Source organism: Myodes glareolus, chromosome 14 (assembly GCF_982192425.1).
Source record: "Myodes glareolus chromosome 14, mMyoGla1.1, whole genome shotgun sequence".
Classification (NCBI taxonomy): domain Eukaryota; kingdom Metazoa; phylum Chordata; class Mammalia; order Rodentia; family Cricetidae; genus Myodes; species Myodes glareolus.
This window is the reverse complement of record NC_142039.1, coordinates 38,929,601-38,946,386: the sequence shown is the minus strand read 5'-3', so window position 1 is coordinate 38,946,386 and position 16,786 is coordinate 38,929,601. Positions and strand designations below refer to the sequence as shown.

The window sequence follows — 16,786 nt, the reverse complement described above, 5'->3', positions numbered from 1 at the left end:
CTCTTCCCAGGTGACTCTAGTTTATGCCAAGTTGATAAAAATTAACCAGCACACGGGCTCTGGAGGAGAAACAAGATATGAGATGTATGGAACTGGAAGATAGTTGTGACATTGCCATTCGGTCATCAAGTGTTCATAGTGAGTGGGAGATTTGGATTCTAACAGTACCGAGTATTTCATTGTTAGAAATACATTCAGTGATAAAGCATGAACTATGAATGCTTGATATTTGTGGATTCTGTGCAGATTCAGTTAATTGTGAATTCAGTCAACTGCAGATCATGTATTTTGGTGTGAAAATTGTGTTCATAGTGAGCATAAGCAGACTTATCCCTTGTCATTATTCCTTAAATTCTACAATAGTAATTTGCACAGTGTTCATATTGTATTAGGTGTCACAATTAACCTAGAGACAAATTAGAGCACATAGGAGGATGCATGTAACTTCTATGCAGAGACTGTGATCTTTTATATGAGGAACATGAACATCTGAGGATTCAGTTATCTACAAGGGATCTTTGAATCATCCCTGTGAAGATGCGGAGAAATCATGGCACAATTATGCCCACATGATCCTTTGAACGTTGTCTTTATTGAGATGAGGATTTGAATGCACATGGTTCATTTTGGAAGCAGGACAGGGAATCAGGGCTATGAGGTATGCTCAGGAGGTCACTGCTGTGAGTGAAGAGGGTTGATTCTGGGGAGACCATAGACTGCCCACTAACAAGGAAGCTTGTGTGTTATCTCACTAGTCACAATTTCCCACTGTGGGATTAACTATCCCTATGTCTGGTCTATACCAAGCAAACTTTTCAGAATGTATAAAAATGTGATTGCTAGAGAAGAGGATGCTGGCAACACAGGTGAGCCTGCACACACAAATACTGAACCCTGAATCTGTGGCACATTTGAAAATGGCCAAGGAAAGCAATACACGGGTAAGAAAGTGTTTGGTAGACTTGATCAGATTTTCTTCTTTCCATCTCTGTGGGGGCATTGACTCCAGGATTCCCAAGAATATCATGTTCCAGTTCCTTGTAGACAATGGTGTAACATTTGTATATACCTGGCCTGATCCACCTGTGCACTTGAAATCATCTCCAGATGACTTAAGCAGTGAGTTGTCCACTATTACAACAAATACCCAAGATAATCCATGTAAAAAGAAAGGTTTGTTGTAGCTCACTGTTTCTTAGGGTTTAGTGAATGACTGGTTGACTATGTTGCTTTGGACCCATGCAGTACATCATGGTGGAAGCATTCGTCTCATGGCTAGGCACAAATGAGAGCAACAGAAAGGAGCTGGGGTCCTACAAGCACTTTTGAGGGCAGACCCCCTAAGGATTTTATTCTTTTCACAAGCCTTACCCCCTTAACACTTTCAGTACCTCCCAGGATGACTAAACTGAAAACCAAGCCTGTAATACATGGGCCTTTGTGAGGATTTAAAATCAGATCCACAGCACCTATAATACCTAATCTAATGTGAGTATTGTGCAAGCAGTATTTAGACTGTATTGCTAGGGAATAAGCAGTTGTGGTTTTTTTTTCCCCTAAATACCTTTCATGTGTGGTTGAATAAATCCAAAGGTTCAGAAGCATAAGCTCTGAGCATTGGCTACTACAGTGAGTCTTGAGCAGCTTACTTCCTAAGGAGATTTGGTGCAGGAATGTCAAATACTTACCCTGTTCTAGAAGGAGTTTCAGCTTCGAGGGCCACCTTCAAGTAACCAACAGGGAAAGGCTCAATTCCTGGTTCATATTGGCAGCCTGAAAAGCATTCTGGGGTAGTTTACCATTTTAGCAACCTCTTCTGGAACAAACAGACTGCTGAAGGGCACAGATATTGGATTGTTTGGAGTGATTCCCAAAACACTCCTTTCCTTTCCTTTCCTTTCCTTTCCTTTCCTTTCCTTTCCTTTCCTTTCCTTTCCTTTCCTTTCCTTTCCTTTCCTTTCCTTTCCTTCCCTTCCCTTCCCTTCCCTTCCCTTCCCTTCCCTTCCCTTCCCTTCCCTTCCCTTCCCTTCCTTCCCTTCCCTTCCTTTCATTTCCCTTTCTTTCTTTTCCTTCTTTTTCTTTCTTTCTTTCCTTCCTTCCTTCTGTCCTTGATTGTTTCCCTCCCTCCTTCCTTCCTTCCTTCCTTCCTTCCTTCCTTCCTTCCTTCCTTCCTTCCTTCCTTCCTTCCTTCCATTCTTTGGTTTGATTGATTTCTTTACAATTTTATTAATTAATTTAATTTACATTCTGACTACAGCTTTCCCTCCCTCCCCTCCTCCCACTCCCTTCTTCACCTCTTCTCTGTTCCTCCTCAATCCACTCCAAACCACTCCTCTTTTTCTATTCAGAAAGGGGCAGGCATCCCATGAGTATCGACAAAGCATAGCATATCAAGTTGTAATGAGACTAAGTATCTCTCCTTATATTTATGCCAGTATGAGAAATAGGTTCCTAAGAGTCAAAGCATCAGGGGCAACCCCTGCTCCCATTGTTAGTAATCTCAAAAATAGACCAAGCCACACAACTATCATATATATATATCACATATATATCACACACACACACACACACACACACACACACACATATGGTGGGAGAGAATTGTCTGTATTCTGTCAATCATGTTTTAAATAAACGCTGATTGGCCAGGCAGGAGGTGTAGGCGGGAAAGCCAGACAGGAAGTGGAAATGATGCAAAGAGAGCAGGAGAGAGGAGGAAGTTGATTCCTCCCATTCCTGCCCAGATCACCAAAGCAGCAGGATGTGAGCTGCCCCACTGAAAAAGGTACTGAGCCACATGGCTAACATAGATCAGAAAAATGGGTTAATCAAGATGTGAGAGTTAACTAATAAGTAGCCAGACCTAATGAGCCAATCAGCTTTATAAATAATAGAGATCTTTGTATGGTTTTCTTTGGGCTTGCTGGCTGTGGGGGTCCGGGCAGGACAGAAATCCAAACAAACAGGCCCCCTCATGTTATATATAACATATATGTATATATATACATATATATATATATATGTATATATATATATATATATACATGGCTTAGGTTGGTCCCATCCAGACTTCCTGGTTGTTGGTTCAGACTTTCTGAGTTTCTATAAGCCAGGCTAACTGTTTCTGTGGCTTTTCTTGTCATGTCCTTGACTCCTCTGGCTCCTACAGCCCTTCCTCCCACTCTTCAGCAAGATTCCTTGAGTTAGGCCTAATATTTGGCTGTGGGTCTCTGCATCTGTTTCCATCAGTTACTGGATGAAGGATCTCTGATGACAATTGGTGTACTCACCAATCTTATCACAGGAGATGTTCAGGCTATGCTATTGCTAAGAGTCTTAGATAGGATCATCCTTGTAGGTTCATGGGACTTTCCCTTGTATAGGTTTCTACTTGACCCTGAAAAGCTCCCTCCTTTTTAGTCATTTCTTTCAGTACTCCCCCCCCCTCCACCCATCCTAACCTGATCCTTCAAGTTCCCATCTTCACCTGTCCTCAGTCTACCCAGGAGATCTCTTCTATTTCCCCTTCTCAGAGAGAGTCATATGTCTCCCCATTCACCTTCCTTGTTACCTAGTCTCTCTAGGTCTGTGGATTGTAGCATTGTTATCCTTTATTTTACAGTTAATACCTACTTATGAGTGAGTACATACCATATTTGCCTTTCTGTGTCTGGGTTACCTCACTCAGGATGAGTTTTTCTAGTTACATCAATTTCCCTTAAAATTTCCTGATGTTATTGTTTTTAACAGCTGAGTAATAATTCATTGTGTAAATGTACCACATTTTCTTTATCCATTCTTCATTTGAGGGACATATAGGCTCTACTACAGAGTTATAGAAATAAAAATAGCATGCTATTGGCCTAAAAACAGACAGATTGATCAATGGAACTGAATTGAAGACCCAGACATAAATTCCCACACACATATAGACACTTGATTTTTGACAAAGAAACCAAAATTATACAATGGAGAAAAAGAACGCATCTTCAGCAATTGGTGCTGGCATAACTGGATGTCAGCATATAGAAGAATGTGAATACATCCCTGCACAAAACTCAAGTCCAAATGGATCAAAGACCTGAACATAAATCCATCCACAGTGAACCTGACAGAAGAAAAGAGGGAATAGCTTTTCATGCATTGGCACAGAACACAACTTGCTTGATAGAACACCAGTAGCACAGACACTAAGATCAACAACAATGAAACTGAAAAGTATTTGTAAGACAAAGGACACTGTCAATAGGATGAAATGGCAGCCTACAGAATGAGAAAAGATCTTCACCAATTTCATATCTGACAGAGGGATGATCTCCAAAATATGTAAAGAACTCAAAAAATTAGACGTCAAAAAACCAAAATAATCCAACTAAAAAATGAAATACAGACCCAATAGAGAATTCTCAATTGAATATTCTCAAAACTCAGAGAAACACTTCAAGAAATGTTCAAAATCCTTAGCCATCAGTGAAATCCAAATCAAAGTGACTCTGAAATTCCATGTTACACCTGTCAGAATGGCTAAGATCAATAACACAAATGACAGCTTATGCTGGAGAGGATGTAGAGCAAGGGGAACACTCCTTCATTGCTGGTGGAAGTGTAAACTTGTACATTTTCTTTGGAACTCAATATGGTGGTTTCTCAAAAAATTGAGAATCAATCTAGCTAAAGACCTAGTGACAACATTCATGGGCAAATGAATGCTCAATAATACCACAAGGCCAAAGGATGCTCATTAATACCACAAGGCCACTTGCTTAACTATGTTCATAGCAGCTTTATTTGTAATAGCCAGAACCTGGAAATAACTCAAAGAACTTTCTTAAAAGGTGTTTCAGGGTTTAGCAGAAGTGGCTAGACGTGGGAAGCGTTGGCATCACATTGTCATTCAGGTCTATCTCCAACTGGGGGGAAAGTGATCTATAGAAACACTACCAAAGAGGGTCCTCTCAGCCAGTAGCATAGCAATCCCTGGAGTGGGTGAGTGAGAGGGTTTATCTGCTTTTCTGTTCTACAGAAAGGTACTCTGTCTGGAGACACTCAGTGTCCTCCTTGGTCTCCAAACACTTCTTCAATCTGAGAATTGAATGGATTTTCCTTTCCCAGGATCTGAGGCCATTGGGACTGTATCTTCTCCCAGACACGATCTGCCAGCAACAGTGAAGCCACCTGCAAGAGAGCCAGAGTGAGAGACAGTAAGGAACCCACCAGCAGGCTTGGCATGCAGTTTAGTTGGTTGAATGCTTGTTTAGCATACAGAAGCCCAAGTTTTACTCCAAGTGCCACATAACTGAGGCACATGCCTAATCCCACCACTCAAGAGGTAAGAGAATCAGATGCTCAAGTTTATCCTTGGGCTACATAGTGGGTTTAAGGACAATCCAGTATTCATGAGACCTTGTCAGATAACAATAAAACTGATCATCAAGATTTAGTACATTCTGTTTTTCTTAAACCTTTTTATCACTGTTAGTATTATCTGAGATAAACAATTTAAAAGAGGAAGAATTTCCTTTTCTCGTGGCCTGTAGACATACCATGATATAAGAGTATGGTAGAGAGAACTGTTCACCCCATGGCAGCCAGGAAAAAAAGAGGGGACAGGCAGGGGACAGTGATAAGATGTTCCTTCAAGGGCCACTCTCAGGGATTCCTTTGCTTCAGGCAGGTTCTGTCTCCTAAAGTTTACTTCACCTCTCACAACAGAACCATCAGCTGGGAAACCTAGAATTTAACACTAGAGTCTGGGGGACATTTCATGTTCAAAACTCATCATCGTCTATGGTGGGAAGATCTGAGGACTGTGCCTGTGCTCCCTGCTTCCATCTCTGTATATTCAATCTCTTCCCTGAGGTGGGTGGGGCCAATCACTTTGTCCAAAGCGATATGGTGATGATGGACAGCAGCCACTTCAGTGATTGTGTCTCCCTATGTAGAACTTGGTCTTGCTGGACTGACGGCATAAGAAGCTGCGAGCTGTTGCTAGGCTCCAACTAAGGACTAGCAAGAAGCTGGGCCCTCAGCCCAATGCTGAATCTGTCAGCCCAGGTGGGAGTGAGGCTGTTTCCCCCAGTTTTGCCTCTGCTGACCCTAGAGCCTCAGTAACACACCTTGATGGTAGTTTTGTGATAACTTAAGGACAGGACCAAATTAAGCTATGGTCATCAAAAACTACAACGTAGCAGATGATTATCATTTTAAGTGTCTGGATTTGTGACTTGCAGATATAGAACAAGCATATGTTCTCAAAAACCCACTCCTGCATTGCCTTAGACAGTTAGCAACTATTCCATCTGCTGGCCTAAGGCCTGGGTGCTGATGAATAGAGGAAGCCTCCCCTGGATGAACTCCTGTCCTCATCCAGGAGACAGATACACAGAATGACCCCATGTCTGGACGGCTGTGAGGGAGAACCGCAAGCCAGAATAGGAGGAAATATCAACTCTGCCTGGACAGGAACGGGAAGCCCTCTTGGGAGAAGCAGAACTTTCAAGGGTAGGTTCTGGATGTTTCTTGGGGAAGCTATGCACATGGCAGAGACCATGGAGTATACACAAGGCACATGGGAGGAAAATGAAGTGATCAGGAAGCTCCGGGCATCCAGAAGATGAGAGTGGATAGGTAAATTGCTAGGGCTTGGATCCTGAAAAAGACACAGAATGTGGATTGCTTGGCTGGGACAAGAGACGACTTGTGTTAGGCACATCAGGCTGAGCATTGATTCTTCTGCCAAATGCCACTTTCTTGGCTGCTGTAGCTTTATGCTAGATATGCTTTGTCCCCAGTGGTAGCAGGATCTAGTCTTGGTTGTCCAGCCCTCTGCCCATCTCCATGTGCTTTGGATAAGGAGGCTTTTTCTCAGCAGATGGACCTGGCTGATCATCAGGGCCAAATGGCTATAACTCAGCAGTAACTTTTAATGTTGAAATAAAGAGAAACATGATTACTGAGGGCCTGAGGGGGAACACACCGTGAAGTAGGAGGGATACTGTCCTTAAGGGTAGGTCACCAAGCCAGTTGACAGTGCTGTGTGACACTGGGTTGCTTTCTTGAACTCTGCAGGCTAAACTGCACATTAAGTAGGACAGGGCCAATGATCAAAGGCTCTTTCTGGGTCTAAACTGCATTAATACTCTAGTAATCATTAGAAACAAACAAAACAGACTTAGTCATTGCATTAATCAGCCCCAGAGTTTTTATGTATTCTAGAACCTTCTGAAGTGGACCTAAAAAAATTGCATTCAATTAAGACTTTTACTTCCAGATACTGAGGCTCAAACTCAAGATCACCTTGTGCATGTCAAACAAGTACTGTACCATGTGTCCATCCCTGGCCAGACAGCCAATTAAGTATGTGATCATTTTGTTTCTTATTAACTTTTTAGTAAGCATACACACTGGGGTTCCTATGACATCTCATCCACGCATGTCCTTATACTTCACATATTCATCTCCTCGCTCTCCCTGCCCTCCTCTTCCTGGTCCCTTCTCTCCAAACAGATGCCCTTCTGTTTCATCTCACACACACACATACACACACACACACACACACACACACACACACACTTATTGGAGGAAGATCACTTGTTCTTCCTGGCCACCTGGCTAGCTTAGACCTGAAATAATCACACAGAAAATGTATTGATTAAATCACTGCTCACACACACACACACACATGCATGCACACATGGATGTATGCATGCACACATCATACAAAACTTAAATCTGGGTTTTGCTTATGAGTGAAAAAATATATTCCTTGTCTTCTTTTTTCCTCTCCATATCTCCTTTTGTTCTCTCCCACCCCAAGTAGGCTTTATCCTCTCCCATGTAGCCCCTTTTCTATTTTCATCATACACATACATTTAGATAAATTATGTAAGTGAGAGAAAATGTGGCATTTCTCCTGTCTGTCACACATGTGTCCCTTAACACGATGGTCTATAGTCATGCCCACTTTTCCGCAGATGACATGATCTCATTTCTCTCTATGGTTGAACAAAACTCCATTGAGTACAATATCACATTTTCTTCATCTGCTCTTGTGTGGCATCTAGGCTACCTCCACATATTGGCCATTGTGAGCAATGTGGCAGTAAATATGAATGTGCAGGTGTCTCTGTGGTGTCCTGACTTAGCATCCTTCAAGTGGACTCCCAGAATCACACAGCTGACCACAGGGTAGCTGAAGCTCTGTAATGAGCCTCCATGTTGATTTCCTCAGGGGCTATACTAGTTTATGTTTCCACAAGCATGTGATTTTGATAATATCCACACATCGTATTACATAAAACATGTACATGCATCATATGCACACAGTACACACATCATCTTTCCACATATCACACATCCACCAACACAGCACACACATAGCAAGCCTCAGGATAACCTTCAGGCTGGCTGGAACTCTCTTACCCAAGGCACAGCCTGCCTTTGAGGACAGAAGCCTGGCCTTCTGGCTACTTTTCCTGACATTCCTCAATCAAGGTTGCTGCTTCTGAGTCTGTGGAAAGCTCTTGGCGTAGCTTTTAAACTTGGGACATTTAAATTGTCTTTTTAACGATAGTGTGGTAACAAGGCATTTATTTTCCTAATTTTAATAAGGGAAGGGATGGGGCTGAAGGCACGAAAAGGAAAGTGAGAAGAGGTGAGATCAGCTCTGAGCTTGTGGTAACTGGTTTGAAAGCAATTAATTGACTGTCACTTTAACAGAGATTAATGTTTTTATGAGGGTATACTGCTGAAATACTTTGTCTGTAATGAGACTGGCATGCCAATATGCTAGAGACTTGGGAGGAAATGATCTACTTTACTCATTCCTTCACCCATTCATTGGATTCTTTTCAGAGTGTTCTCTGCAGGCATCTCCTCTACCCATTGCCTATTGTCACTCCCATGATGCACCGTACAGGGAGAGGCATAGCTGTCTTTCACTCCCTTTATTCCAAGCTAGTTGTTTCTTAAGCACAGGGTGAGTCTTTTGTTTGTCTCTATTCATAGCTTAAAAAATTAAGCCAGTATCTATACAATCTAGGACAGAAAATTTACCAAACAGAAAAATAGAATAAAAATTATCTGTAATTAAAGTGGAGGCAACCTTTCCTAACACTGGGTATAGATCGCTCTCTCTCTCTCTCATAGACACACACACACACACACACACACACACATGCACACACAATACACACATACACCAATGTATTCATCTATACATATAGTATTTTAAAATATGTCTTTCCTAAAGTGTAACCTATAAAGTTAGCTCTTTTTGGTGAGCAGTACCACAAGTGTGCCAGAAGCACAGAACACTGTTATTCTCCATATATTTCCTTGGCTCTCCACTTCCACCACATTTCTGTGTTGGTCTATCTCATTGTAAATGTAGATTCACACCCCTGCCTTTACCAATGCACTGTACTATACCAGAGTGCATTTATTTTACATCTTGAATGTCAGATCTTGGTGGATCAGGGAGCAGAGCACTCAAGCCCAGAACCAGTGACAGATGTAACCTTCAAAGTGACCTACTCCTAAGTGACTTATTCCTGCTAGCCAGGGACAGTCCAAAAGGTTGCACAGCCTCCACAGACAGCACTGCCACCCAAGGACAAACTCCTCACACACACGAGTGTGTATATAAAATATACATCCCATATATTTTATATATAAGTCATAACAGATGCATATAAACATCTGTACTTCACAGCACAGTGAAGCCAGAAGTGGTTTCTGAACTCAAGTCAGCCTCCTGTAGTAGCACACAACATTTGATTTAATTGCTTGATGATCTGGAGTTGCGCCAAGTGCTCAGTGATTACTGCTGGGAATTGAGAGGGTTGGGGAAAATCTATATTGACCCCAGGAGATACTGGGAATCTCAAATGAAATCTCTCTGATAAAGAACTCATGTTGCCTTCTTCTATGCTTCCTCAGCTTGAAGTCAGAAACAGAAAATACCATTTGCTTAAAGGTGTTCAAGGGAAACCTTTCCCTTTCTCTTCCCTCCCAGAACAAACTTTTCAAACTGAGCTTCCCCCGCCCTCCATTAGGGTTTAGACAATGAACATTAGCTCTCAAAGAGCAACGTGCATATGATGCTGCCTTTTTCTCTTACAGCCAGCAACTGCTCATGCATTTGTTATGAAGAAGAAGGCTTTAGGACAGCAATCCCAAGAGTGTATCTTTCAAAGCGAGTCTCCATCACTGAGTGAGTTCTCTGAAAGAGCACCTTCTCTAGGCTTGCCTACAAGCAACCTACAGGATGGGTTCTCCCCAACTGGGGAGAACAGGAAGCACACAGCTGCCCACACTGCCCCAGAAAGTCCCAACAAATGCTGTAGCTGAGAACCACTGCTTCTGAGTCTTACTACGTATATATACTGAATGTGTAGTTTTTGGATTCCAATAATGGTGGCTTTGATTGGATTTCATTATCAGCTCAGTAAGTGACCCATTTTTCACCCTTGAGAACTTGACTAAAGTAATACGAGTGGAAGACTCCACAAAAACTCATGCTTTTCGGGCAACTATGGGGTTACACTGAAGTTATGAGAATAAGGACACCATTTCTCCGACTCGTTGCCTCCATGCTATTGGGAGGTCTTGGCTATACAGAGGCCAGTCATCAGCCTGGTAGGCACCGCTGCTCATATATGGCTGCCTGTGTGTCTGGCACTTTCTCCAAAGTAAAGCATGCCAAAAGGGGTTGGACTGCTCCTGTCAGGTGTAACCAATGTTCCAGTTATTCTGAAATCTGAATGCTGCTAAAACCATGGTATCTCCACACCCACTGAAAATTCTTTGCTCTACTTTAAAATTCTCTTTGAAGAGCCCACAAAGCAAGGGGACTTCACACTCTGTTGTCTTCTGTAAGCTTCTGGTGCAATGTCTCTTTCAGCTTTTCCTCACAAGCCCCCATCACGCACTGGGGCGAGGAGGGCAAATGAAGACCTGGCCAGTGCTACCTAGAGCTTGCAAATTTCTCCTCCTTCAGATGACAAGCCTCAAACTAAGCCATGCTTCCTGGGCCACCTGTATTGCTACTGACAGCTGTACTTCCTCAGGAGGTACATCTGTGTGTAGTCCCCCTCCTAAAACTGAGCAAGGAACACCAGGAGGACCAAATACCTGCAGAGAGACCCCCACCAGAGATTCTTTGGATGCCTCTCCATGGTCTGTTTTTGTTGCTGCTTTTTGTTCTCTCTCTCTCTCTCTCTCTCTCTCTCTCTCTCTCTCTCTCTCTCTCTCTTTCTTTTTGCTACAAAATCAAGAACCTTTTAGTGAAATAACCATAGAAGAAAACACTAAGCAGAAAAAAAAATACTTTTCCATAATATTTTCAAAAGAGCAAATACAGAGTGGGACTATATAGATTTCATTGAAAACTTAAAGTGGCTTAATGCCTTTGAAGTTGAATTGCTGCTAAATTTAATGCAGGCATTACCAGCCCAACGCTGAAAATCCGCCCTGCTTGTGTTTTCAGAGCTCTGCAGAGAAGACAGTGGCCAAGTGCCCTCAGCTGGAGGAGGGCATTGCTTTCTTGCTCACCCCTCTTCACCAAAGCACAGCCTCTTGGACCTGGTCATGTGTGGACACGACCAATTTTAACGCCCAAAACATGACAGCAAACACCTATGTTTAAGAAGGACTTTAGGTCCAGCTCCAGCCTCTCTGTAGTGGACGAAAGATGTTTTTATTAGTCAGAGCAAACAACAAATTAAATACACGATGGTTGCTGGTTTGACAACTGGACCAACCTGAGGTGACTGCCTAGGAAGTGGGTTCACTGGCCCAGACTGTTCTCCTCCCTATATCTCCCACTCTTTGCACAGTTGTCATCTGGGCCCCCCATAAACCTTCCCAGGACTTTTGTGTCTCGTGAACTTACAAAGTTAAGGCAAATGAAGACCTGGAGATTGCTTAGCTCTTTATAGAGATGCCCATTGGCTCTGTGTTGTGTGTCTCCAGCAGTAGACAGACAGGTTCAGGGTTGAAGAGGAATGAAGGGCTTGATTCATAGAAACTCCCTTGCTATATCATAATGTTTTGTTCTCAGTTGGGCAGAGACGATTCATTTCTCTCCAGACAGAAACAGTTATGTTCCTGTGTCCTGCTCATGTGTTCACAGGCCTCCTACTTCTTTAACACGGTGGCTCTGGAGAGTCAGATGGTCCCCGTGAGTTTGAAGAGCAGGCTTTGAGTAATTACCAGGATGGGGCTAGAAGGACATTGTTTTGCAGGGAGTGTGGTTTGGATGGGGCTTCCAAGGCTAGAGGCACCAAAGATATTGACACATGGTTGAGGTGGACCTGAGGGGAACTAGGGCTGGTGAATGCCATGCTGTCCATTTCCCGCTGTCTGATTTGGGACCCAGTGATGCTCTAAGTGACTCTTCAGATGCTGTAACTTCAGCGACTCTCAAGCTAATGTTTCACAAGGCTGAGCTATGTTGTGTCCACAGGCTATGTTGCCCTGGTTCTGTGTAACATATTTTCGCTGCTTGACTTAATTTCTTTTTACTTTTTCCAGTTACCTTCACCTAAGAGTTGTCCATCTCGACACTGAGGCTGTGGCTATAGACAAGGACAAGAGGAACAGATACAGATGTGGTGAGGGCGTCAAATCTAGGACCTCAACCATTCCAGACGGGTTCTGTATTGCTGAGCTACAGCCCAGCCCTGTTGTGGTTACCTTTTAGGAATATAAGTCTGATTTCTGGCTAGGAAACAATCACTGGCCTCATTCTTCATGTAAAAAGGGAAACCCCATGCAGGCTTGCTAGGATCTGCTTCGGAGGCCCTCTTCTTTCCTCTCCATCCCACACACCTCTCTCAGTTTGAGCTTCACTGAAGCATGTGGACCCTCCAGCATTCTCAGCTTTCTGTAGCTTCAGACCTTTGCTTGTGCTGTTTCTGATGCTCGAAACACTTCTGCAGCCTTTCCCTGCCTCTTCATTCCCTTTGTCGGTCGTGGTCTTAGTTCTGATGTCACGTCCTCCAGACACCCTTTCCTAACATCATCTTCTGCCACCTTCCCAGCCCATCATTCTTGCTTGCACACTTAGAGTTACCACATTATATTTATTTATTTCCCGTCTCTCTCCTACTGTATGCTATAATCTTAAACAGTGAAACGGATTTTCTGTTCATTTTTGAGTTTTGACAGTTGGGCAGGCACTCAACACATACTACTGGATGGCAAGTTGTCAACCTGGACTTTTCAGCTCAATATGTTTGATAGGTAGGAGGGTTTGAGCATGGTGGCCCACTGCTGCCCACTTTAAACATGGGTATGTCATGTTCAGTCACTCACCACTCACTCACACATTGTGGAACACACTATACAGGAATCATGTTAAGACTATGGGACATATTAGGCATTAGGAATCTGATTCTATAACCAATTGTATGTAAAGCATACACACTCCAGCATAGGCTCCCAATTTGGTAGACCTTGAACTTTAAAATTATTGTAAGAGTCAGACAGGGGCGGGTTGATATTTGAAACCGAAAACACATATATCCCGAGGGACAAAACAAAACTCTTTGAGCTTTAAGAATCTTCTTTGTGTTTGGTTTCAGGTGATGCCATAGCTGGCCATCTTCTTATGCCTCCATCCTCTACAGAATCAGACTTCTGTTGTGCCAAGAGGAGCTCAAGAACTCCTACCTCAGTGGGAGGAAGTATCCCAACTGTCTTTAGTTCTGACTAGGTGCTGAGGCAGGAAGGGTCATTTGATCCCAGAAGCCTAGGGAACCCGAGGAAGGGTGTTTTAGAAGGATACCTCTTCTAAAGAAGGGGATGGAGTTTCACATTATTCTCTCTCTCTCTCTCTCTCTCTCTCTCTCTCTCTCTCTCTCTCTCCCTCTCTCTCTCCATATATATATGGAATATATATGGAATCATTTATATACATACATATACATACATATATATATATATATATATATATATATATATATATATATATGGAATCATTTTTGTGAAGCCAGATCCCAAATACTAGTTTCTAGCCAATAATTCTCTGAACAACTCATTTATCTGACACACAGAAATTCAATATTCTGAGTGTATTACTAGGATTTTTAAAAATTGGTTGTTTTAAACAGTGAGGTGGATATTTAATCTTCTCCTTCAAGTTTACCATGTATTGACGTCTTCATTGCCTTTCACCCATTAGGCACGCCTTTCTTTTTTTTCTTTTCTTTTGAGGTAATTTTTCACCATGCCCATGGACAATTGCTGAGCCCAGGGCTGGGGAAGATGAATTCCATTCAAGTTCTCACGGGCACCTGACACTTCCTGCACTCAGCCAGGGGGTGGGGGCCTGGTGGTCGCCATTCCGCACTGACCAAAGCAGGGTCAGGTGCCTACGGTGGCAGAGCACTGCCTCAGGCATATGGCTACCCCACCAGGTGGAAAACCAGCTTTCAGGATTTCCAAATGTCACAAGAACTCCCTTATGCTTTCTTCTCTTTCTAAAATAGAAATGTCACAAGCGAGTCAAGTATATGGGGCAGATAAAAGTGGAGCTTCGCTGTCTGAATGCCGAATAACGGGAGGGGAGTGGGACAAGCGTGGCTAAGCCCCAGCCCTCAGCTCCCATGAGGTGTAAAGAAACCAGGGCACAGTCCCTTCCTAGCACTGCTTGAATTCGGAGAGGAGGAATGGCTCTTCCTGCAGGCCATGGCTGAAGCATAGTTCTCTCACGGTGTTCTTTCTAGAGAGACTCACACAATGTTTCTCACACATCTCACGTTCAGGAATCCTTGAGATTATTACTATTTTAAGTATAATACATTTTTTGAGAATTTCATACATGTGTATGATGTATTTTGATCATATTTTGCAATCACTTTTTTTTTCTAGGTGTTGACTTTTCTTTTTACGTAAGGCATGGCTGATGGCTCTTTTCTCATTGGCCACTAGGGAGCCCTGAGCAGGCTCTCCTGGAACAGTTCCTCAGGATTGCCCTCCACATATTTTATGAACCTTAGAAACCACATCAGAGACCCTGGTAAATTCTGTATCTTATTTTACTTTCTTTTTGACTTTCACATTATTTTACTGAATTTTCTATGTTACATATGTGTTCACACAATCTAAAAATACTTCTGGGAATAAACTAGGATAAACACCAACATATGAATGCATGCATGTATTTTAAAAAACCAAGTGGGTAGCCTCAGCCACCACCATGTGGCAACACTCACCTCATTGGGGTGGAATCCATCCACGGGTTCAATAAGCTGCCACGGCTGGCCACCTCTTTTCTGCCACTCCTCTATGACTGAAAAACACACAGTTGGAGGGTTACAGATGAGTTTCTTGATGCCAAGGATAAGGAGCTCGTGTGGTGTCATCCAGTCTCCCCTGCTCTTTTCTTTCATTCTGGTGTATGGATGTTTTGCCTACATGCATGTCGGTGTGCTACTTGGTACCCATGGAGACAAGAAGAGGGTTTCAGATCCCTGGGTTGCAAATGGCGGTGAGTTGCCCTGTGGGTGCTGGGAATTGAACCCTGGCCTTCTGGAAGAACAGTGAGTACTCTTAACCACTGAGTTATCTCTCCAGTCCTCTAGCCCTTATTTTACCCCATCATGGCTCCTTCTGAGCTGTTGCCTTGGGCTGGGAGTTTTCAGAACAGCCATAATCTCCCCACTGTGTGATTTGTTTTCTAAGTTAAAAAGAGCATGTGTGAAAATACGGTGTGAATGTGGCCTGTGTGTTAGGGCGGGCAGGGGAAGTCGAGTGAGGGTTAAAATGTGCAACAACCATTTACGTCCGTCTGATCTTTCCCTCGTGTGGTAGGACAGGTCTCTTTGCAGAAGTGAAGATGACTTTTTGCTAATACCTCCTCTCACGTGCTGCCATTTGCAGACACTGCCTACGTATGCCAAGCAATCACCAAGCACAATCATACAGCTTGTCAGAAATATAATTGCATAAAATTATCTCAACACTGCATTTAGAGAGAGCATGGCTACAGAGAAAATATTATGAGCCCCAAAGTGATGAAAAGTAATAAAACTGTCCTTCACCAGGGATAAAAGACTAAGCATGTCAGTTCCTCCACGGCAGCAGTACAATTAATTCTATGTTGTAATAGCACAAAGCCAATAAGAATTCCTCACAGAAATTGCGGTCCCTAAAGAGCCTTCAGAGGGAACCATTCGAGACTTCTGCTTCCAGCAGAACACCCCACTTTCCTAGCATGCATCAAAGTCTGCAGTGCAGTTATGATTCCAATTGTGCTCTCCACCCGTTTCTTCAAGTTTCCTCAACCTCCAGGACTGTGTCCTTTTCTTCCCCTTACCCCGGGGAAGGATGGAGGCACTGTCTGGTAAAGTCACTGGCACAAGGCTGAATCAATCCTCTGTTGCTTTTGCAATGACTGCTGAGATGCCATCCTTTCTTACTTGCCAACCTTTGTCCCCAAAGTGGCAAATAATGTTTCCCTTGTCAGAATTCAGTGGGAAAATATCATGCGGATGACCCACTTAGCTTATTCCTGAACAAGGTGATAGATGGTTCTTTTTCTTTTTTGTCTATTTTTGAGTCAGGTTCTTATATAGCTTGGATTGGTTTCTAACTTGCTAGATATACAAGGATGGCCTTGAACTCACGATCCTCCTGCCCCTACATCCCAAGCACTAGCTCCTTTCACTTTCAGAGTTCACTCCTGGGATTAATTGGTGGTTCTTAGAAGAAGCTGCTGTTGGTAAGTAGCATTTGCACCTCTTGGAAGACTCTCAATGAATTGTCCACTGTGCCATTGTTT

General features: G+C 43.0%; 1 protein-coding gene across 1 annotated transcript in view; it reads right to left on the bottom strand.

Annotated features, from left to right (window-relative positions):
• Positions 1-4,763: 4,763 nt before the first annotated feature.
• The window catches only part of Aoah (acyloxyacyl hydrolase), a 196,278-nt gene continuing 184,255 nt past the window's right edge, over positions 4,764-16,786 (bottom strand). Inside the window, exons 20-21 of the mRNA XM_087896443.1 lie at positions 15,219-15,295; positions 4,764-5,175 (exon numbers count right to left, since the gene is read on the bottom strand). Coding sequence (XP_087752569.1) covers positions 5,047-5,175; positions 15,219-15,295 — 206 coding nt within the window. The 3' untranslated portion in view covers positions 4,764-5,046. The remainder of the gene's footprint in view (positions 5,176-15,218; positions 15,296-16,786) is intronic.